Source organism: Caloenas nicobarica, chromosome 6 (genome assembly GCF_036013445.1).
Source record: "Caloenas nicobarica isolate bCalNic1 chromosome 6, bCalNic1.hap1, whole genome shotgun sequence".
In the NCBI taxonomy this organism is placed as follows: domain Eukaryota; kingdom Metazoa; phylum Chordata; class Aves; order Columbiformes; family Columbidae; genus Caloenas; species Caloenas nicobarica.
The window spans coordinates 27,874,068-27,898,420 of NC_088250.1; the positions used below are offsets into that span (position 1 = coordinate 27,874,068).

The 24,353-nt window shown below is 39.5% G+C and overlaps 1 protein-coding gene across 1 annotated transcript in view; it reads right to left on the reverse strand.

Annotated features, from left to right (window-relative positions):
* Positions 1–24,353, reverse strand: part of CNTNAP5 (contactin associated protein family member 5) — a 274,435-nt gene that overhangs the window by 68,389 nt on the left and 181,693 nt on the right. Inside the window, exon 13 of the mRNA XM_065637507.1 lies at positions 11,861–12,061. Within this exon, the coding sequence (XP_065493579.1) occupies positions 11,861–12,061 (201 nt within the window). The remainder of the gene's footprint in view (positions 1–11,860; positions 12,062–24,353) is intronic.

Below are 24,353 nucleotides of genomic sequence, written 5' to 3' on the forward strand. Positions count from 1 at the left end.
TGAGATGATTATGTTTACCCATTAGTTGCTGCTTTTCTGCCACAACCCAGCAACTACAATATTACAATGGTTCTGACGGTCTGTTTCACTTTGTTCATTTACCTATTAATTTTGGCAATGGTATATTTCATGGAACATAAATTTCATCCTCTGAAAACATGACAACCTGTAGTACAATATGGTCAGACACATTCTGGAGCTTTGTACGGAAGTAAAATGAATTGTCCAGGGTGGCATTTTGGAAAGAACATACCTCCCTCTGGAGGCATCGGTTGTATCTAAGGTGATTACTTCAGCAGTAATAGGATGTAATTATTCACTCAATAAAATTCTGCCTCTATTAAGTAGGTACTTCTAATGTTCTGCAGATTGACTGGTGGCCCTAGCCTGTCTCACAGAGGCTGTAAACAAAATGCAACACAATCTCTTTGTCTGAATCCAGAACATAAACGTGCACTGGGAAGGAAGTGACCCAGAAAGGTGGCACTGCTTTGAACCTGGGCGCTCTGGGAAACAAGACCCCAAAACAGAATCTGAAAAATGCTCATTGTCAGGAGGATCTTCCCCGGTTCAGTGATAAGGTATGAAGATGGCAAAACAAGTGGACCAAACTGACTTTTCGTAGCCAGAGATAAAGCCAAAGGGAGCTAAAACATAACCTATTTCAGGAGAAGACGATTTGTCCTAGAATCTTAGCCTCTGTTATGTTAGCATTCAGTCATAAAGATCTCTGTCTGAGCAGCAGCCCTTAAACTTCTGTCACACATCAAAATAGTTTCATCTGGATAAAATCTGAGAGCTTGAAACCACAATAACAATGGGAGGTAAACAAACGTTAATGTGCAGAAAACCTTTAGCACAATGGAGAAAAGAGTAACCAACACTAACTTGCCTTGCACCAGGCCTGACAGTGATCCATCTAGCCCAATGAGTTGATTACAGTCAACCTTTATTCTTCCTCCTAACCTATCTACACATATCTACAGAAATATTCAAACACATACTTTCCCAAAAGGAGAGCACTCTGTCTATATCAATAGATAATTTTATGGACTGTACCAATTGTTCAAATCAGCAGCTAAAAGAAAATATAGTATTTAAAATAAACATCTCGTGTAATTGATGTTGCTGCTTCTTCAGAACCACTTTTCAGATCTCTGATCACTTTTTAACACACCTGATCGTAGGCTTGGACTCATCAGTAAATCAAACCTGTCAGTCTTGTATTAGGTTCAGTAATACAAAATTGAGAAAAAGAACAGTGAGGAATCATTATCATCTTTTCTATCAACAAGTGCCACTGCCAACATTTTGATCACAGTGAATGAGACAGTCTGAACAGAAAGAAGAATAGAAAATGGCTACTGATTGCAGACTAAGCTACTGGGAGCACTTTTCATGCACTATTAATGTTAATATATTGGAATCACTGCCAGTTGTAAATTAGACATGTCATTTTAAACTTTTTTTGGCAAATCAAAGACAGGGAAAGGGGGACACAGAACTAAGCATCGTGGATAAAGAAACACACAGCATATGAAGCAGAAAAGCACTGAATCTAGCACAGTAGCATGTGTCCAAAGATCTATGAAGACTGATGAATGCTGATGAAGTTCAGCTGAGTTAAGGATGCCTATTTTGTTTAAGATTTTGTTCCTGTGCTGAGAAGGAGACAGACATTTGTGTATCTGGCATGGTGAGAAAAAACATGCATCTGCATTTTATTTTAAATTTCAAGTTATCTTTTCCTCCTAGCACTAGACAGTCAGAAGAAACTGTATAGTACTCTCTAAAGCTTATTGATTCTAGTGGGCTCTAGATATTACATATATTTCATATATATGTTTTATATATCAACATGGTTTTCTAAAGAAATGAGACATATTGGAACAAGCTACATGAATGTTTGTGCACATGTGTCTGTTGTTCAACTATAAAAACTCATGAACCCACAGGCCAATTTCAAGTACATTTGACTGAGAAATATGTTCCTACAGCTTTTATGTACTGCCTAAGCAGAAAACTGAGATATCCTCCTAGTATCCAGCCTAAGAAAAGGTTGCAATGCATTTTCAATCCCCAGTAGATCTCAGACAACCCATACAAAAGCTCAACACTAAAGCAAAAAAAGTAGGGGAAAGAAAGCATCATTTAGTACTCCATGATTCACTGAACTATTGTTTTAACAAAAATAAACAAATAAATTATGTTCTAAACTGCGAAGAATTCAGTAGCACAGATAAATAAACAAAACTGTATAGCTGGGAGAAATGCTGTTCACTAGGCAGAAGGATGAGAACATAAAATGTTTAATCACTTTGATCAGTTCCTGTTTAGAAAGATACCTGCAGTAAGTTGAAAGTTTCACCTTCAGTTGTGTATCTCTCTGCCTAGAAGGACATGGGCAGCTACCATTGGATGAACACATAACCTTATGGTAGCTACAGTAAGACCACATGGATTCCATCCTAGAAATGCAGGCCTGATTTCAACAGCTCTAATAGGGGGCATTTCCAAAAACAAGGGTGCTGTTTCTTAATTACAGAGTCTCCTCTTGCCCTTTACAAAGAAAGACAAGATTCTTTTCATACGACTAAACCATATACTACAGTCACAGGTATGGCCAGGCAACAGGTAGAATAATTGTAATGATTTCTGTCTAATTAGCATGGGTAAGAACAACCATCTATCAATGGTGGGATGAATTCGAGCATTGAATCGACATTACTGGAAACAGACTTTGAAGACCAGATTATGAATCCTTATCTGCTGCATCTGGCTGCATGCAGACCCATACATAGATTCAAGCTGTGATGGCTAAGCCAACACTTTCTGAATGCATTGCACTCATTCTCAGGTGATCTTATCTTTCCTCAGAACATCTATGAACAATGAAGTCATGGCCGTCCATATGGCATCTAAGTATCTAATAAAGGCAATAGTCTTGAGGTTCTCACACGTCTCCCTTTACAATCAACCACTGTAGAAAGCAAAATACAGACACTACCTGGGAGATGAAGAGGAAGAAGTCTGCGTGCTTTGATTGATGCTTGAGACTGGTGATACTACTCCTGGTCTGCAAATCTGCAGAATCACAGCTTTCTCTCCTTACCTGGTTGATTATACCAAACATTCCATTACACCTCTTCTTAATACATCACTGCCTCACCTGTTATTTGGTAGGTACATAAAAACTCACAGAATCAAGCCTTCCTTGCTGAATGACCGCATCTGTGTTAACCAGTTTTCTTCTGCGACTTTTGAATTCTGATCTTGAGAGCAAAGGAAGAAGGGTCTTGATGATGCTTTGAGTCCTGGACAGCTCGGGCAGGAACATACTCCTTGGCTAAACCAGTCTCCATTAAAGCCTGAGCCTTCCTGCTATCAAAGGGGCTTGGAACAAATTCAGGCTCAAAAGCTTTTTCATTTTTGTTTTCAATCTTTCTAGCCCAGCAGATATGAAAAAAACAACCAAACAAAAAAACAAAACACCCCCCCCTCACCCTTCTTTAAAGAAAGTTTTAAAAGGGTTATTTTATTTCACGTCACCACATCTTTATAGCTACTTGGCAAGTATCAGCCAGATCTGATCTTCCCCAAATCAATCTGTTGTGGGGAGAGGTAAATCTCAGTTGGTTTTAGAAACTTCTTGGGAGGGGAAGAAGTACACAACTTTTTTTCCCCAAAGGTCTGGAGATGTTTCCTCCAAGTATGCTTACGCTCCTTTTTTAAAATTTATTTTTTTACAAAAGAGAGTAACAGACAGTTAGAAGAGATACTGTTATGCTTCCCTTAACATCAAATGGATCAGATAAGCAAAACATTGAACTAAATACTCTTAGGGAAAGCTCTTGTTCTGCTACATTTTGAACACTAAGCACAAAGTAATCTGAAAATACAGCCTTCAGCTGATCCTCATTGTTTCTTTTCCCATCTCTGCCTTCACACTTTCAAAAATAGAAAATACATTTCCCATAGGCTATCTTCACACTGTAATGCAGGTAAAATTCTTGGACTTATAATTTACAAGCAATGAATCTGAGTCTAACCCAATCTATGCATAGTAAAAACTTGACTCCTTTTTCCATCAGCTTACATTTTCTCTCCTCCTGATTACACTATGTAATTATATTATGCTATTGTTCATTTTGTGTACAGCTTCTTACCACCTCTGCCTTCTTGGACAGGTCAGACCAATTAAAGCAAAAATCAAAGTACATGGGGGTCTGTCCCATTCACTTGCTCTATCCCATCTCAATTGCAGCAAGTGCCTTGCTTTGCACGTGCCTTTTTCCCCAGATCTAAACCAGAAGTCAAATGAACCCAAACCACACATAAAACTAGAGAGATTACAGCCCCAAATGCTTTGCTATTCTCAAAGATAACGTGAATAGAAATGTAAATTACTATTGCTTCACTTATGTGGTGTCTTGGTAGAAGAGGTCAGCTGAGAACACCTTCATCACCATGATTTACATCTTCTGTTCTCCAAAACCAGAAAACATCACTCTCCGCACTGGCCCAAATTTGACAAAGAAATTAGCTTAATGTACGTAAGACAGTTTGAGTCTTATGGAGACCAAGATGTTCAAAGTAGGACAGCTGAAAGAATCAGACAAATGGAAGTGTGATGAGAGCAGACTCCCTGCTGTTGCTGTAATGAGGGAGAAGGCACACTTTTCTGCTCAGGCAGCAGTACTGCTTGCTTTCTTGAATGGTGGACAGGTTGCTGTCATAGCTAATGACCCATTAATATAACAAGCCATGGATTAGCTGTTTGTTTCTAATTGCCATTATTTATTTATTGTTAACAATATGCTGAGTTCTGCAAATTAAAGAAGATTATCACTGCTCATGATTAAGAGAATGCTGGCTGGGATAGCCGGAAAAAATTGTGTAATTCTTTCCTTCTTTGAATTACGTGTATGCATAGCTTATATGACTGCGTCTCTCAAGTCAGAGGTATCATTAGGACATGTTTGGTTCTGGCACATGTGCATGTCTCATAAAACTATCCATTTCCAAACTCTTATTTGAACTGCAGAATTCCATTAATTCAAGGATTCTTCATTACTGAGCTATAAGCCCTTATAACATCCCATAGATTTCACAAGTCGAGCAAAAGATATCATCGACTCTACTCCAAACCAGATGATTTTCGGGAACAAAAGTCCCAACCTAAGGGGTTACAGTGGTTAAGCAAACACAGCATCAGTACATAGCACTGACTTCCTTACAGGACTACCAATAAGAGTTCATGCAATTATTTCCATGTTCCAGGCACAAAATCTGTTGTTTAGGTTTACATTTCATTTACCTGTCCTATATATGTCTTCGTTAACACCTCTGGTACAAGGTCCCTGTATACTGGAAAAGGTAATTCCCACATCAGTAAAACACAGTAGATCTGTTCAGTTTGGACTGACTGACAAATCTGTTTTCTAGGTAAAATGTAAAAGGTCTCTTAAAAAAAAAAAAGAGAAAGAAAGTACAACCGTAATTCCAGAATTACTCCTTAGGCTTAAAAAAAATAAATAAATCATGGGAGAAAAAAACCAACCAAGCAAAAATACACCCCCAGAAAATCCAATGGAAATATCTAGTGCCAGTAGAAGTGTGAAGGACATGTTCCACAGAAGCAAACAGGAGTTACACATACAAGCTCCTTCCTCACTCCTCTATCAGTCCCCACCTTGAGAAGAATTTTTAAATTCACCTGACATTCTGTTTCTAAAGGAAACACATATAATGGTGCTTTATTGTCCACAGGAGTAATCCCAAGAGACTCATGCCCTTCTGGTGTCACTCCAGAAGTGAGCTAGATAACATTAAACCTGTCTGCTTCTGCAGCGGGGTTCAAGGAGGGATCCTGCTTTCCTCCCACTGGGTTAGAAGCCATCCAGTGTATGACTGAGCAAGGATTTCTCCCCATGTCTTTCCCATGGCTTGGCCTCCTGGCTGCATTGTGATCTCAGAGAAGCACAACAGGACTAGAGGAGAAGTAATGCAAGCAGCTGCCATTCCTTCCTTGGCAGCTACAGCATACTTTACCTCGCTGTCAGTCAGGAGGGATTGTATATGTGGAACAAAGTAAAGGGTCAGAAATTGGGATAATGATATTTCCATTACTCAAAGGTGCATACATGCTGGATGCCAAGTTACCTCGCCCACACAACAGTTTTTTAATTCTGCTTAGACCACCTGCATGTTAATCAGCTACACACTACTAAAAATAAAGCATCTTTAAAAATGGCCTCTAAATCTCTCCCTACAAATAAGTGTGCATGTTGCATCACTGTGGCAAACTCTATTCAAAAGTCTTTAAATATAGTACAAGTTATCTAAAATTGTGCTGTGAGAAGCCGTCAGCACTGCCACTTTGGAGAGGAGAGACAAGGTATGGTGATGGAAACACAGATGGCAAGTCAATCATTCTCAAGAAGGGGATCCTAATTACCCCAAAATAATTACAACATACAATCTACACCTGCCACCTATCAACCACTCCCTTCAATATGAGCCACTTTTTTGAGGGCAGATTGCCCTGTTCTATGTTATTTTGTACAATGACAGTCTCCTGGTAATGCAATAACAATTTAAAGTACCTGGAATGATAAAGCGGAAATTATATTCGAAAGGCATAAAATAATAGTGAGCAAAAGCCCAATGGTAAATGACTGCTTGTTATGGGTCATTTTATATCACTTCCTGGTACGTTTACATTAAAAAAAAAAATACTAAGAACCCAGGTTTCACACTCCTTTGTCCATTAAGATTTATCTGCTCTAAAAAATAGTGTTCCCATTATATGAAACCTGGGTGCAAACCACACTTCAGAACACTGTGTGTCGCTTCTGGTGAAAAAAATACTAGATCTAGAGAATGTCCGAGAAGAGCAATCAAAAGACTATAAAAGCACTGGATGAGTGCAGAACCGTGATTCACTGCATCTGGCAACACCAGAACTAGGTGCGCTGAGTAAAACATTAGTTTAAAACACATTAAAATAAATAGTTCTGTACACAGCAAGTAGGGAATTCCTGGAACTTGCTTTCCTAGGAGGCTGCAGAGGCAGACAATATAATAATGTTCAAAAAGCGATTAGACAAATTTATGAACACCAGATCCATAGCGGCTACTAAAAGAGATTGGCAATGGCATAAACTCTAATGCCCTTAATAAAGCAACTGTGGGTGATGGGAACATATTGAGGGATGTACTGAAGACATTCGGACCTGTGTACTCACCCTAAACTCAATCTCTCCAGCAGCCACTATTGGAGGCAGGACCCTGCAGACATTTCTTACCATCTGATGCTCTGACATCACTGGAGATCTCATCTGGAGCTAAAGAGGGAGCCCGCACAGATGAAGAGCTCTAGCAACACACAGGGCATAGATAAAACACCACTGAACTGTCTCAGCAGCAGACTTAAGTCTGAACTAAAGTCTAAACTCAGAAATTGGGGTATGCTCCCCGCTGTGAGGTAGCACTAAATATTTCCTCCCAGTGGTACAAAAGGCAAATGCAGTGGTACCCAGGTGAAGGCAAACAGCTGTCTGGTATAAGGGGTCACAGACCTGCAGACAGTACATGGTGCAGCTCAACACCAAGATACAGGTCTAGCTGGGAGGCAGAGGGGAGAAGAGGAGGTGGAAACCTGAGTGCAAGCTGTATAATACTGAGACATTACAGATCTTAAGAGGGACAGGCAGAATGTTCAGGGAAGTAGTGTCTATGATGGATGTTTGAAATCAAAGCTTGAGGTGACAGGGTGTAGGAATTCTACTGGAAAGAGAAAAATAAGGAAGAAGCTGGGAAGAAAACCACCTAAAGACATTCCTATTTCTTTGATTTTGCTCTAGGATTGATCTTTTCTCAGTCTCCGCCTACACAAACATACTATGGACTTGACAGACTGTCAGGCAAGTACTATAAAGCAAGCTATCCTGCCGCTGATGTTAAGTCCTTGATATGGTGGATGTGAGGCAGCTTCCCAAATGTTAAGCCTTTCAGTACACCCACTGCTTCTAGAAAACTGAGCAAATTCAGCCAGAGCTGAGGGTTTGTTCAGTTAATAAAGTGTTTTCGTACCTTCAAACATCTTGTATGTTAACAGTTTAACTAAATGTGCATGTGCACATATGCACCTATCCTTGTACGCATCCCCTTCTCCGAGGTATTACCCGAAAAACCCCACAAAAAAAAGGAAATCAGAGCCCCAGGGGCCTAAATTTATTTTTGGATTCCCAGAATACAGGCAGCACATTTAGAGGTAGCCCAAGCTTCCTGCTCGCCCACCTTCTCTCCTGCTACCTTGTCTTGGTCTGTGCTTCTAAGGATGAGGTGGTGGTAAAGTCTGCAATTTTTTGCTAAAAGTGTGGATGACTTTCTTAATTACGTCAACTGTCAGGTTTGCTCTGGTTTTGTGGGTGTCTCTCCAGCAGGCATGGAGAAGTCACAAGAGACTTGCAATTACTGGTCATAAATTATAAGTTTCATTTGCCAGCATCATGAGAAAGCCAGCTATTCCTTTGATAAACAGACATCCATTCTGATGTTCACAAACCTCCTGAAAACCTCTCTGATGGCAGAGATATACAAAAATGCAGTTCAGGGGTATTTAATTTTAGTTTCAAAGACATGCTTCCAGATAAGCCATAGTATGACAGTGAGAACTGATAAGGCTGTTCCAGACAGCAGGAGGGGGAGATGAGTAACTCCTTTGCCAACTGCCAGATTGCACGTCTGACACATTGCAGATGTAAATCCAAGTAACTCAATGGGGAGAATACGCTGAATCACACCTGCTGGGGATGTGCCTATGTCTTCAGGGTAAGAGGTAGTAGAAAGAAAGACAAATCCTTGATATAAACTGGAACAGTTTTATGCAAGCCAGGAGCCTCCCTCAGTTTCTTTCTGAGGCAGCCCAGAATGTCATGCTTGTCCCTTTGCCCAGACACGTGATTTTTTTTCTTTTTTTTTTTTCCACCGCATCAAAGCTGTGAAAAACAAAATTGCTATGTAACAACATTCATCTTTGCTGAATAGTAACATTCCAAACACAAAAGGATAAATAATTCTTTTTATTGCTACTCTGTGGAACGTGACAACGTGTTTACATCCTGAAGACAGGATTTTGGGTTTTAGTGCTACCAACTGAGATATCCTAACCATGCATTCCATTTCCTTGGAAAAAAGAGAGCAAAGCCCAAAATGAGAGGAAGCTCAGAAATTGATTAGATGCTGTGCAGGAAGGGGAACTTTTATAGTTCTGTCAAGATCAGATACAACTCTGGGAGATGCCTTTCCATCCAGCATTCACTGCTGGGGCTCAGCCCAGAGTGTTACTGAGTGGTGATATTCAGCCCGTTGGATTAGGTCATGTAACGTTTCCTGCTGGCCTACGAATGCAGCATTGTCATCAATACATGTGCATCATATACTGACTTCTGAAGGAAGACCTTAAGTGTGGTTCATTAACTGTAATTACACATTATGATACCCTGACAACACAGATAGAGGACATAGTGGTTCAGGCATCCAGAAGCCTAGGCCAAATCAAGAAACAAAACCCAAGAGTTTTGATTTTTGTTCTGTTCCTCTGACCCTAAATTGAAGTCCCTCCAGTCACTTCTGGGCATAAACACAGGTGAGAATCTTCTGCAGTGAGCCCAGCAAAATGCCCTACAGTTATCTGCACTTGTAGCTCATCTTCAAGTATAGGCATGGAAATTCTTTAAATCTTCGAAATCTTCAAGACACCTACAGTGTTCAGCACCACTGGGTCTCTAGGCTCTTCTATAATATAGCAGCAGTTCACCTCAAAATGAATATCAATTAATGCAGCTACTTAAAGCTTTGGGGAAAAAAATGCCTTTCTATCGTTTAAGAACACTTAATATTCAGCTAAGAACAAATTGTTTCCCATATCTTATCATTTCAAGAACTCAAACAATTTATTTTTGAGCATGTTCCACATCTTGCCAAACTTACAGCCTGAGGCTACTGAGAAAGTTCAGAACGAAAAATTGAAAGTGTAATTAAAAAGCATACAAAAAGAAGAAATAAGGAAGACAAAATTATGGTGTCTGCCACATGAACAGCACTGGATTAAATTTTTTTTCTGATTTATCAGCTGGACCTGTACTAAAGAGTTACGAGTCCTACAGTTCTTGTGCGGTCAGCTGTCAGGACCGCCGTGGCACTGCAGCAGCTGCAAGAGCGTAAGCTGGGCTGCTGGACACTGGCCCTGTGTCCTCTTCCTTGAGGAGTCAGAGTCACAGCTTTGGTCCTGGACAAGTGGAGAGAAGCAGCTGCCTGTCAGGAATCATCTTAGCCAGTCTGCCATTTGGCAGATAGCTTTAACCCTGAAGCAGGATAGGTTATACACTGTCAATTTACACAAGATTACCACTACTTTTTTTTTTTCTTTTAAAGGAGAAATGGGTTTTGATCTCTATGAATTGTCCCTAGACAAGAGGCACAACACATAAGAGATATTTCAAAATGCACTTATAGTTTACTTTTCAGCAAATACATGACCAAGTACCTCTCAGAAATGTGTAAAAGTAAATACACGCAGACCTGCTCTAATATTGTGGCCTTCATCCTAAAAAAAAAAAAAAAAAAATTCAGAAATAATCAGTGTGGGAATATATTTTTTAATATGTCAGTTGTGATGCAGGAAACAGGAGACAACAACACTGAAAGTATCTGTAAGACATTAGTTCCCCCTCTTTATGAGCAGTTATGCTTGCATTTTGTTTTCCCTTTGTGTTCTTACATGGATGCTAATATTAATTCTTTGAAAAATGATTAGCAATTCAAGCAGTTTTTGGCTGGTAAATTCTGATGATAGCAAAAGACATAGTGCACAGGTTTTAAAAATAAATTGGCTGTAAGACATCTGATTACTGGATCCATAAACAATCAGTGTTATAGTAACTTTCCTGGAACTAGGCAGGTTTTTTATACATCTCGTATTTTTAACACAATAGGAACTTGCACAGCCAGCTCCCCTTAAGGCTTTCAGTGGGATTTTTTTTCTAATCCACTAACAAATGTAAGAGTTGATAATAACCAAGGATGATACAGACACTACGAGTAAACAGACAAGACTTCGAAGACATTCAGAAGCCTGCCCTTAATGTCATTCATATCTCTGGATAAGCAAATGCAAAATCCCGACTCCAAGAGAGAGTCAAGTGGAAGGCAGCCAGCCCAAGTAGCTACTGAAGATTTGGTACTGCAGAGAGACACAAACTGATCAGACCCTTTGCTTTCTTGTTGCTGCTAAATTAAATCAGAATGAAAACCTTATTCCTTCTATCATGAGGGGAAAATTAGTTTTGCCCCATAAATGGTACTACTGACCACCTTAAACATCATATTCAGGGCTATGAGACTCAGAAAAGAGTACATCCCTCCTCTCCAGAAACATCATAAGATTCTAGAGCAATCTGGATGCTTTCTATCTTTAGTATACACTTAAAACAGTAAATGCATAAACATATCCATTTACCATCAGCTACATACTGCTTTTGTGGTTTCTAAGTAGTACTTTCCATTGTAGAAGCTATCAGAGTATTTGTATGCATGAACTTAAGAGTGAAAACTCCTCTGCAAAGCTCTGACCCTCTTGCATGAGAAAACAGGCACTGCACAGTGGTATCCAAGAAAGAAAAAGGCTTTTCACTCTATTCTTTAGTGCTACTATTTGTTGTTGGGTTCTTTTTGTTGGTGTGAGGGTTTTTTTTGGTTTGGTTTGGTTTTTTTACCTTCTCAGTCACAGTGTGGCCTGTGTATGCTGTATGATCAATAAGAGTTAAAAAAGAAAGATTTGGGATCATGCACTTACTTGGAGTGTTCAAGAGACGTGACTTTTTGCAGTGGTAGACTGTCTCCTGTTCACAGTACTCTGCACTGTTTATCATGGCTTCGAGCTGCTCCAGACTGCTGTTGTAGTTAAAGGGCATGGTGTACGGCTTCTCTGGACCAGCTCCTTGGACTCTGGTTAGCCCTGTGTTGTTATGCTGCACTGCAGTCCAGATCTTATCTTCTGTTAAGTGAAAAAGGTTTGAATGGGAAGTTAATTGCACAAAACTAGTAACAAGCAGGGAACACAAAACCAGTTGAAATATAATGCTTCACTGCATTGGAGAGAGGATCAGCAGGACCCAGGGCTCTGAAATGGTGACTCTGTGACAAAGACCTGTTACAGGTCAGTGTAGCCCACAGAGCCCTGAGAGCACAGCCCATGCTGTTATAGCAGCAAATGGTAGTGGAGAACTGCAGCTGATGAGCTTGCACAAACTCACCACAAACTCTTGCCAGAAGGGTAAAACTGAGAGTATGTTCTTACCGCCCAGTTGGAAGTCAGATCACTCATTTTACTCAGTTCTCAGATTTTTCTACATACAAGTTGAGTGATGCTCTGCTTGAATGATGGTACAGAGCACCATATGACTCGACATCTGTAGTTAACTGTAAATGTTGATGCCTTTCCATGCTGGGGAGCCCATTCTCCTCCCCTTCATTGCGTTTACTGTCAGAATAAGGGATTTCATAGATAACAGAAAGCAGAACCTAGGTTTAAGCACAACCCTGTGCCATAACAACCCAACTCATGACCGGCATTGGGGTTGGCATGATTAGCAGGACATCCCAATTAGAAACAATTAGCCTAGCAGGGAGGCTGTTTCCCAGCTGGTTCTGGTGAGATAGCAGTGGGAAGATAACAAGGACAGCCTGAACAGCCAATCTGCCAAGCTGACCTAGAGAAAACGGCAAACACTTTAACGGGGATTCACAGGACTGAGCCCTGCACATGCTCCATGATGTTATTAGTAGTCACATCCAGTAAATTCTCTCTTTATCAAAGACCCTGGTTGTCCAGGGAGGATAGAAGATACTTGACAGGGAAAAAGTTAAGGAAGTAAATTTTAATCACTCCATGAGAGGAAGATTTCAATCTGACTTGCAGAAACTGATGGACAGTTGCAGAGGAAGAGGCAAGAGCTAGATGAGAGATTTCTATTTTGTTAAGCCTGTTTCAACAGGGAAACTGTCGGTAATGCCGAACCAGATCTTTTTTAAACCAATTTTAAAAACTGTGCATTTAAGTATTTAGATGGTTTTAGCAGATTATCTGGTCCGAGTTCCTGCAGACCATCAACTTTCCCGTCATTACCTGACACACTGGCATAATAAGGGCCATAGATTTGTGGCCACTGCAATTAATTGAATTGGCTTTCGTTGAGCTACAAATAATGCACAGATTACTTCAACAGAACGCTAATAGGTGTATAAAACCCCTAAATGGACTATCTGTGCAAAGACACTTGGATGGTTTAATGGATTGTCATTATGGAGGCATTCAGATGACAGACAAGTAACAACAACCATCTGGAGACTATTTAAAGAGGTCTGTTCCAAGACCTGGCTGCAAGTTAGGGAGAAATTACCGTCCCAGCGCTGCATGGCATTAAGTGTAAGGGCAGTTTACCCTCAGAATATCATACATTCACTCACAACACACTCATAATTTATGTGATGGTGGACAGAAAGAGTTTGTTCATAGATCTGTAATTCTGTGTTTCTTATTGAGTTCAGGATGCTGCTTGTGGATCCTTTTAATTGGAGCTCAATGAAACTGCTGCAATGCGTGATACACAAAAGTTAGATTGAAATCACAAGAAATATTACAAATTTATTGCTTGTAAAACTTGCCTCTGTGGTTGTAATCATAGTCAAGAATGTAGCACAAAACTCTGCAGTACTGTACAATATATTGCTTCCAACACAATATAATTAAATGACTTCATAACACACATCTTGTACATCTGAAAGTAGTGATTCTTATCAGCCAGAGTTTCTGCTTTTTCTTTTGTTCTCTAAAGGGCTGACATGAACAGAGTGGATTTTTCAGAAGCAGTTGAGGGTGAGCTAACTTTCCTCTCACTTAAGTTGGGAGAAGTTTAACTCCTGCCTTCAGCAGAAAAAATCTACTAAAAATCGAAACATGTTGCTGATACTCTAAGTGAGATGCAAAACCAAGAGAATGTGGAACAAAATGGTTGCTGAAATTCCAGATGAGCAGTCACAAGCTCCTCCTCACTAAGAGTTATTAACATAATTTTGAGAAACTGCAATAAAATCCATGCTCACAATGGTGGTTACAGTGCTGCTCAGGAAGTACAACAGCTGAACATTAGAGGGGCAGAGTGGTTAATGCTACTGTGCTGTCCAAGCTGTGTACCTGTAACACCAGGAAAGATGTTGCGTGGGTACCTGCAAAGCCAAAAGTATCAAAATCTAGTAATGGAGAAACAATGAAGGATTACTAGGAAAAACTTATTAAAAGTAGCATAGCATAAAACTGTCTTTCCAAGAAGTGTTGGAAATGTAATTAATTGACATGTTTGAAATGAGGTTGGACAAGACATTAGCAAACATATTGTTAGGAACAAGCACTCATTAACAAGTGTGTTGGACAGACAATGTGACAGGTCTTTTCTCTTGTTTTCCTATGTGATTGTTCATTAATTTTCAATGGTCTTGTTATAATTACAGCTGCACTCGGCTGTCCCTCTGAGATATGAACTCTGACATTCAAAAACTGCTTTTCTCCACAGGATCTTTTAAGAAATGACAAGCTAACCGTAGGCTTTCCATCCTCTAATTTGCAAAGGGAAAGGAAAAACAAATCAAGCTTCTTTCTATACTCAAAGCAATTGTGATTTAGAAAGTACATCAGAACAGAGAGTCAAAAAAATAACAGCAGAAGGGAAGAATTTTGGAGTCATATATCAGACATTTCCTAATCTACACATGCCTGATCTGTTATGCTTATTACTTTAACAGATGAAATCTGTGCTTTGCTGGTCACTTCAAAGATTCCCTCTATGCTCCATCTTTGAAGTAAAGGTAACCATCAGCACAGCTTCTAAAAAAAAATATGTTTGGCTCACTGGTCTAGTGATAGGAAAGTCACAGCCACTACGAAGCACACCTCTGGGATGGCAAAAGTAACCATCACTGTTTGTTTCTTTTCCCTATGCACAGTTGGTGTAGGAAGAGCACAGGAACAAATCCTCTGCTACCCTTTTTATTTTTAATTTAAAAAAAAAGGCTTTAAAAAATTGGAGTCTGAAACCGAGTCTTCAGACTAGAATGGCAGCCCAACACACTGCAAAAGAGTTGGTGACACCAATGCTAGAGGAGGAAAAGTAAGGGGGATTTATTCAGCCGCCTCAGCCACACTTATTCCTGCTTCCCAGGGAAAAAATAAGTAGTTCAGTTTTAGAAAGAGGAACGTGAGGTGTAGAGGGGCTACATAATGTGCACAAATCTGCTAAAAGAATAAGGGATTACATTCACACACCACAGTAAAACAAACAAACAAACAAACCCCACAACACCAAAACAACAGAAAAAGTGACTTCTTTCAAAAGGACACTCCTCGGTTTACATGCAGCAAATGAGCCTGAAAATGATTTGAACTTTAGTCTGCTTTGGACAGAGTGGGAGAGCCAACACTTCTCCCTCCTGAGTCTCAGCTGGCAGAGGGAGAAGTAACTAAGAGCTGGAGGGTAGCAAATTCTTGAACCATTCCAAGACAAAAGCAAGATCATGTGCACTTGCTTCCATAGATCAGAAAAACAGACAAAAATAAACTCAACTTTTCTTCTGAAGACGCTCACCACTCCCACTCAGGTCAACTCTCAAGCTTTATTCAAGCACCATTTTCTCCACCTCAAACTTAGCATCATTTGGAAAAATATCATACTATTTTCTCAAATTCACATGCATAAGTTTAGCTAGGGATGGTCCCAGTATACAGATGCCTGCCTCAGAATGAGGTCAAGGAATTATACCCTTACAGATCGATCAGCATGTACTCTGAAGCCTACTGACAACAATCTGGGAGCTTGCCTTTAAGATATACTCCAGGACCTATGTAAGAAATGTAGCTGCAATCTGGACATGCACAGAGCGATGCGCAACAGCTGTCTGCAACTTATCTCCATGACTTGCATATGTCTTTGCAGAGGCATACCTCTCATGGGTTGTGCCTATGGCTTTTGAAAATGGGGCTCCAAATACTGTTCCTTTTTCGCAATATAAAGGATGTTTTGTAAAAAATATAAAAAATAAATTAAAAAAAAGTTATTATTTTTTACTATTTTTTTTGCTGTATTTTTAGGCAGCAACACTGTAATTCTAGATGTAAACCAAGCTGGGTGTCACTAGCTCCTTCTAGCCATCTCCATATCTGGAAACCACTAAATTAGGCAGATAAGGCTCTCTTTTCCTTTATTTCAACAAACAGGTTATATCTATTTTTACATCTGTCCACACTATATGTTTTTTCCTGTTTACTCAGTTTAATGAGCTCTCTCTGCACTTCTGAATTTGCAATAAGAATGAAAAAGTTGTTCTCCAGGCAAAGGTCACTGCTTATTTTTACCTTCTATTATTCTACTTTATTATTTTATTACTTTCTTGGCTTGGTAAAATTTCAAACCACACACAAGCTGAAAGACATTCAAAATGCAGTAGGAGAGTGCAGCCACATCTACTGTATAGCCTGAAATAGTCAGCCTTGAAAAGCAGATTTCCTAAATGCTTGTTAAATTGTTCCATAATTCAAAGGTGACAATGCTTTAATTTCAGGGTAATGCTACAGCTTTATGACTTTGCAGTTTTATTTAATGGTCCAATTTACTAGGATATTATGTAGCCTGTATTTGGTCCTAAGAGATGTTTTTATGGCATGGGACTGCAATGCATTCAGCACATTTTAGGCCCTCTCTTTAGCCTTGCCCATCGTTCTATCATCTTGCTGGAAGCCTCCAAGTTGCTTTTGGCAGCACACAAATTAAATTGTGGGAAATTAGAGCAGCTGGAAAACTGTCTTTCAATGAGTCCTGTATTGTCTAATTCTCATTTTTATTCTTCAACTTGAAATATCTCTGTGGAGCACATTTCACCCATACAAACTGCATCACTCCTTTGTGATTTAGGATGTTTGTCACAAAACAAGATTATTCGGACTGATTAAATTGCCAACAAGCCAAACATACGGTAAATGCTACATGAGAGAGAGAAATTGCTCTGAGAGCTTGTATGATGCATTTGTTTCATGGTGCTCTACATCGAATGTCAAGTATTGTCCTGAATGCTGTACCAGTGATTACAGGAGTAACCCCACAAACTCTCCTTCTTGAAAACTGTAATAAGCTGCAGTGGCAGTTCAACTCAGCAGCACTAACATACACCCCTCAAAGAATATGAAAAAACAATTTCTTACAGCAAACAGCTTTAGTTCACGGACTCTAAGAAGGGATTTTCTGAGCCTGCTATGAAACCCACCCTCTTTTTGTTTTTTCCCTATCTTTTTTGTTTTTTCCTGCTGGCTGATCCAGCAATACGTGTTTTTGCAGCTTGTTTTGTGCTCATCAGTCTCCTCCTAGCTTCCAACTCAGCCACTTCCAGCCAGTGCAGAAGCACTGCAATGCATTTCCATGGAAACAATTCTGGGGGGTTCCCGTCCCCCTAGTCCTGTGTGCAGCCCACTCTCCGATGGCACTGGCAGACTGTACCTGCCGGCATGTGCTCCTCAGGGCTGCTCACGCCTGGAAATGTTCCCAGTCTGTAAATCCCTCTTGGCAGTCGGCAGCCAGAACCAGGAAGGCAGAGGGGTTGCAGTGATACCCCTGGATGCAGACATGCTGTTCCAGCCTTGGCAGAGAGTAAAGCGTCAAGTTCCCAACTTCCTTATGGTCCAGGCATGAAGTTTGCTTACTCTGAGCCCATGGTTCAAAGGGTCTCTGTCAGTGGAATGACCACACTGGGCAGCTTTGATGGATGAGAACAAGATGCCTCTTCTGCAATCCCTTGGATTCTCATCCCTCCATGTCGTACTGAAGCCCATAGATGCCAAACCATTATCCTGCCAGCCTACTTTTTGATCATCTTCTGTTTCCATACTTCTTCTAATACAGGGTAATTACAACAAGCAGTGAGAAATATTCTTCTCCAAAACATTGAAGAGACAGTCACTGAATTACTTCCTAAGGTAAAATAGACACTTCTCCACTGCAGTCACACTTACTGCAGTTGTGACAACTGTGCAGTCCTCTTTGACTCAGTCTCCATCTAAGCAGAGTTCTAAGACACTCAAAATGTCAATATTCTGCCATTTCACACGCTTTGCAAAGGTTCAGACATCTGCATAAGCCTGGCAGACAAGTAGAGCCCACAGGAGTCTTGTTGTTCTTCTGGTGCAGCACCAGGACACTGGGCAGGACATCTCGGGATTTCCAATATGGCACCTCCGTGTCTGGGGCAAATGGATGCAACTCTTGTAACTGAGACAGCCGGAGTGACTTTTAGAGAGCCACAGCTTACCACTAACTTCTGAGCACTGCAAACTTGGCAAGAGAGTGATCAAGTTGCAATAACCCTTTTTTACATCTGCTCTTATGTTCTTCTGTACTACAGCTTCCTTGGGGGCCTCCTGCAAGTGTGTTGGGGAAGGTGGCCAGCAGGATTTCTGCTGTGAAGCTCATCAGAAACACAGCAATTTCTCAACACAGGTTTTGCTGAAAACAGCAAGGTAGCTGTTGACAGCTCAATGCCTTTGACATCATCTAAATACTAAAGGTTGTTTTCCATTTTATGAAGTTCTGGAATACTTAATGAAAATTCAAAACATAAATGTATAAATTGTCAGAACTACAGTGTGCCTAACGACCTGTAGTGTCTGAGGGGATAAATAGTAAATCTTTAAGGTCTGTTTTTAATGCAAGCGGTAGTAAATAATTTGTAAAGGATCCCCCATTTGTTGTTTTCTCCAGTGATAAGGTCAATCACAATTACAGACAGCAAACTGCAAGGCGCACTCATTTAAAAAAAAAAAAAAAAAAAAGACAAACAAATAAAAAATGCACTCCAAAAACTTCCTTAAGAAGTTCAAAGCTGTAAAATCTTATCTACCTCATTCTGAGAATCTCAGGGAGTTTTGCCATTTAAGTTCTTGTCCTGCAATTCCATAGTTGCAGGTAATAAAACCAGAATTAAGGGCATGACCTCCTCCTCCTCCTCTCTGTTGTTGCCTCAGCCTAATGGTGACAGCTCTCCATTCCATGTGAAAGCCTGCCAAGTCCACAAGAAACTTAACAAGGGTTGAATGTCAAGGTGACTTCTGTATCACTTTAATTGCTGTACAAAGTAAAAGAAGCTTATTTCTAATGGAAAAATGGATTAATAAATTATATAAGCAGATGAACTGAGATTTTTGTGTGGTAACAAAGGGAAGGGTAGATGCCATGGACAGTAACACTGCCAGTTCCATGATTACGTTGGGAATATCACTGAGGATCCCTACTGCAAGGACTGAGATGTAGCCAGCTCTGACTTGTAGCAGTCCATCCCTTTGTTACACCAGTCTGCTTGTTCACAGCAAAATCAGTAAAGCTGAACTACTACAGTGTTTTCCTGAAGTGGCTGACCAAATATCATACCTAAGTGAGACTATTCAGACACTTCAAGTATTCAGACACTTCAGCTACCAACAAAACTTGTATCCTCCTGAATTCAATCCTTTTTACATACCACAGAATATGTACTATATGGAAGAATAAAATCTTGATCATTGTTAGCTGAATAATGAATAAAAAAAAAGGCTAGAGGCAATTTAGAAAAAATTGCAAGTATAACTTTGGCAATCTCCTTCATATCTCTTTAGAATCACTCACCCTGAGATTTAAAACCAGTTTCTATACAGTTTTCTGAAACAGAGAAAATAAAGCTTTACTTTTCTTGCATCAGAAGAATAGGCAACATTTGCATTTTGAAAGGAGAATGCAAAACAGAGATGATTGGCAACAAGGAGAGATGTATCTTTGTTCATTAATGCTTTTTTCATGATGGCAGTTTCAAAAACAGATCTTGGACTAACAGCAGGAGCTGGGATAAGGACTCATCTTTCCCCAGTCTGCACCACTGGAGGAAAAAAAAAAAAATAAATAAAAAGGCAAACTATTTGAGGACTGGGCAGATATCTAGCCAAGGTAAAAATTAACCATTGATCTAGTCATGGCAATTTCTAAGCATTATTGATTCCACAGCCCAGGGTCTTCATACGGTAAAACAGCATCAGTAAAGAAGTACAGTGACAGAATTATAAGCAAATCTTTCAGATATCAAGGGTAAAATTTACTCCGGAGGAGATGAGGAAAGGCCATTACAAACAATTTCCATACAGGGCAGCAAAACAAGTACATGGATGTGGATCACATGTCTATAGACTTTGCACTGGAGAATATGATTATTAGTATTTAAGTAGCACTCAAGACAGATCAATAGATTTCTAAGCAACAAGAGAAAAAGAATAAGCTTCACAATGTTGGAAAGACTGCCAGACTAAATGTTCTGGGGGTCCATTAGCCATTTTCTGTATTGATTGTTAGCACTCACTTCAGTGGGAAGTGAAGATTAATTCAACTGAGCTATTTATCAAACAATCAGCCTACAGAGAAAATTTCTTTCCCAGTGCTGGTGGTTGTTCATTACCCCAAAGCACAACAGGATTCATTCTCTCTGTATTTATGCAAAAAAAGTGTGGGTGTAGAGTACCATGGATGATGGAGAACCCAGGTAAAGCAAGCAGAGCTAGTTCACGTTCCCATGCAGACAGCCCTGGAAACAGGCTAGCTGTGTTCCCATGATGCTGAACACAACCATCCCAAACTCAGAAGCCCTGCGTGGACCCACACAAATCCTCATGGTGTCTCACAGCATCCAACTATTTACAATCATAGTTCGGGCACATAAGACTGGTTCACTTCCCTCATGTGCACACATATTTGGTGTGGATTCCTCATTGTTTCTTACAATTGATGAATTTCCCTGTGAAAGTGAGTTTCCTTTGTGTATAGGGTGAAGCATATAGGGTGAAGAAAACATTATGTTAATAACATGCTGTCTTTTTTTTTTTTTAATGTAGTTTTGAGTTTGTTGTCTTTTGCTGTCATTGAACTGTCTGTTTATTCCTGTTGTAAGAAAATGCAAAGGAATGTCAATTCTGTCAACAAGGTCCATTCACTTTGGGTCTTCCCAATCTAAATAGCCCTGGAATATTTACTTATAACCTCTCTTTGTACAGATACCTTTCTATGTCTTTAATTAGGTACATTACTGTTCCTGACAATCTCCTATTTCAACAACATATTTTACTTTTACCAGAAATAAACAACCTTCAAGATGAAATCCTTCTGAAATGCTTCACACATTCTTCCCGCTTCTTGACCAACTTAAATAATAGCATGTCATCTACAATTTTTGTCACCTTGCTTTTTCGGCCACTTCTCCAGACAATGAATAAATACATTTACCAACTCTGGTATCAGCAGATATCCTGTGACATTCTACTGTTGCATTTCTTGCCATGCTGAAAATTGGCTCTGTATTTTTAATACTTTCTTCCTCTTATTTTCTCCCTGTAAAATTTCCCTTCCCTTTTTTCTGTCTCCTTCTTTGTCTTTGTATGATTGCCCAATTCCCTCTCAACACACACAATCACAATTTTCTGCTTTCTTCAGGATTTTTATTCAGCAGCAGACTGTTAAAGTTGACAGGCTGCAGAGAAATCACTGGGACCACAGACACAACAAATTAACTTGTAATGTTGATGCTTCCCATACCCACATCACATTTTGGATGCCTGTGACCAGACATCAATATGTGACAAAGCTGGTGTTAATCTGCCTTGGTTAATAACTGGCTACAAACAAGATCCCTATCTGTTCAACTAAACAGGTAAAAATTAGAAACAATTTTAAACAAATGCAAGTGAACATTAAGGAACAACACTGCTCTCTAAATGGAATGATGCTGTTAATTTCTGATGATCTGATTCCTTCTTTGGATTCATCCTTCACAGATTCAAGGCACTGTAGTTCTCAGAAGTTATTAGCTCACTGCACCTCTACTTTTAAAAGCACTAAATGGGTTGTTTCTCTGGATTTTCCCTTTTGCCTCCAAATTCTTCAACTTGAACATGTTTTGGGCATAAAAAGGTTATGTCTTCTTGAACTATATACAAAAAGAAGAACTGCCAGAGTGAATAAAAGCCAAGCTTCATTTAGCCCAGGAACCTGCCTCTGCCTTTGAGGGCAAACAGATACCCAGGGAAGCGAGCGAAGGCAAAAGATTTTCCTGAAACTCATTCCCATTTCCCAGTGAGCTTTGTCTCACAGCTGTCTAAGCTGAGAGATGCAACTAAACCTCCATGTTTAATTGCATGTTATGAATTTATCAGACAAGGCTAGGTCTTTTTCTAGGGTATCTTTTTTCTCTCTGTTGATACATTTGCCTCCTTGTTGTCCTGTGGTAATAAGTTTCAAGTTGGATTCTTCATTGCATTAGGAAAAGGAAAACAAACAAACAAAAAACCACCACACCCAAATCTTGCTAATAATTTGCTGTCCCTTAGCTCCTATAAAATGGAAAAAAATCAATCCCTATTTGCTTTCTTTGTGCCACATACAAACTCAATGCATTTCTGTGATAGTTCCCATCATCTTTTCAATTTGTCTAGTCTCCCCATATGTGGAGATCATCTATGCTTCTTACAGTCTACATTTTTCCATTCACAGGAGGTGTGGTATGGATGTCACTGAACAATAATTTTGACTTCTTTGTCTCTGTTCCTTTCCAACATAGAATTTCCTTTTTGACTTTCCCTGAATATTGATACTTTCAGAAAACTATGCAGAAGCATTACCGGAAAGGAGTAACAATCCATACCTGCATACCTAAAATTGAGTTATTTTCTCTGTACTTCACACTTAATCTATTACTACAAACATTATTATTATCAGAATAATGATAAGGTATGTTCACAGACAGAAAAGAAGCTCTTGTGATTAAGGCATCCAAACCATATTTAGATGATACAGAAGCATAACCCAATTGTACCTCAAACTCTCTGGACAACTATAAAATAGTAATTTCTTTCTGTGCCTCAGTCCTCCTTTGTGCAATAGGAATAACAGAGATGCTTGTGAGAAATGACCTTCTCTCGTCTCAAATGAGACATCTAGGGGAGAAGAAGAAACACAAAAAAAAGTTTTCCAGGCTAGGTGGTTCTGTTAGTTTTCCCCCACCTCCACCTTTCTCGTAATGAAAATAAAATAAGAATGTCAGCAAGTTCATTACAGATAGAGAGAAAATCAGGTATATGCCTTCTGGATTTCTGCCAAATAAAATTTATTTGAGGAAAGCAGATGCTTTCTGCAAGGAGTTTGTCAAAAATCCTACTTCTTCAGCAAAGATAAAAAGCACTGACAGTGTTTTGATCACAGATATTTATATAATAAAAATAAAAATGAGCACATTTCCCATACTTGAGATCAGGGAAGGATATTTAGACAGAAAGGTGAAACTACTTCAATTCTTATGAGATTCAACAACAGCAAAGGAGGCACATCTTATTAAATATTTGTTACACTTGAATAAAAACATACTTAATAATTAACTGGTGTACATTTAATTAACATAATGACTGCCCAATTAAATCAAAATGAAAATTTAATTTGAAACACTTTAAGTACAAGGAGACTAAGGATAAAATATGAACATCCTGTGTCCTTAGTTTTCAGGACTGAGTGTGGAGGTGATATGTGGCAAAGTAGCTCAAGCAGAATTAGCAATTTAGAAAGGGTAATAAAATATTCTTTCATCCACACCTGGCCACAAGAAGCAAAAAAATTCTGAGCAGGAGACAGTCTAGGAAATTTCCTCTCAATTTCAAAAATAAAAAGGAGGCTATACCATCTGCCCCAATCCACAATATGGGATATGTAATATTTTCTCATATCCTTGCATGACAGTCCTATATTAAAAAATCAGCCCCACCTAAGGGGAGAATTTGCCAGACAGGTATATTCATTTGAAACACTTTTTATTTTAAAATTACAGAACTGTAAGGTTGAGGCGTCTCAACTAATAAGTCACCTTGCCAGGCTCTTGCTCCACTGTATCTTTGATATCCCTCTGGTGTCCCTCCTCCTAAGATTGTCATGCCCTCTCCTCCATACAGGCAACCAGAGTTTCAATTCCCTGGAACTTCCAAGGCAGCACACTGGTATGAGGGGAGATATTCCTGCTTAGTCAGACTGGAAGGGTTTACAGCTCGCTCAGTACAAGGAGTTTAATAATCATTCCTAGACATAGTGTTCCAGTAAAGCAGTGAAGCCACTCAGTTACAAAAGAAGGGTTGAATTCTAAGTTTTTACATCTTTAGTAAAAAACAAAGATCACTAAAACTTATTATATTATGAAAA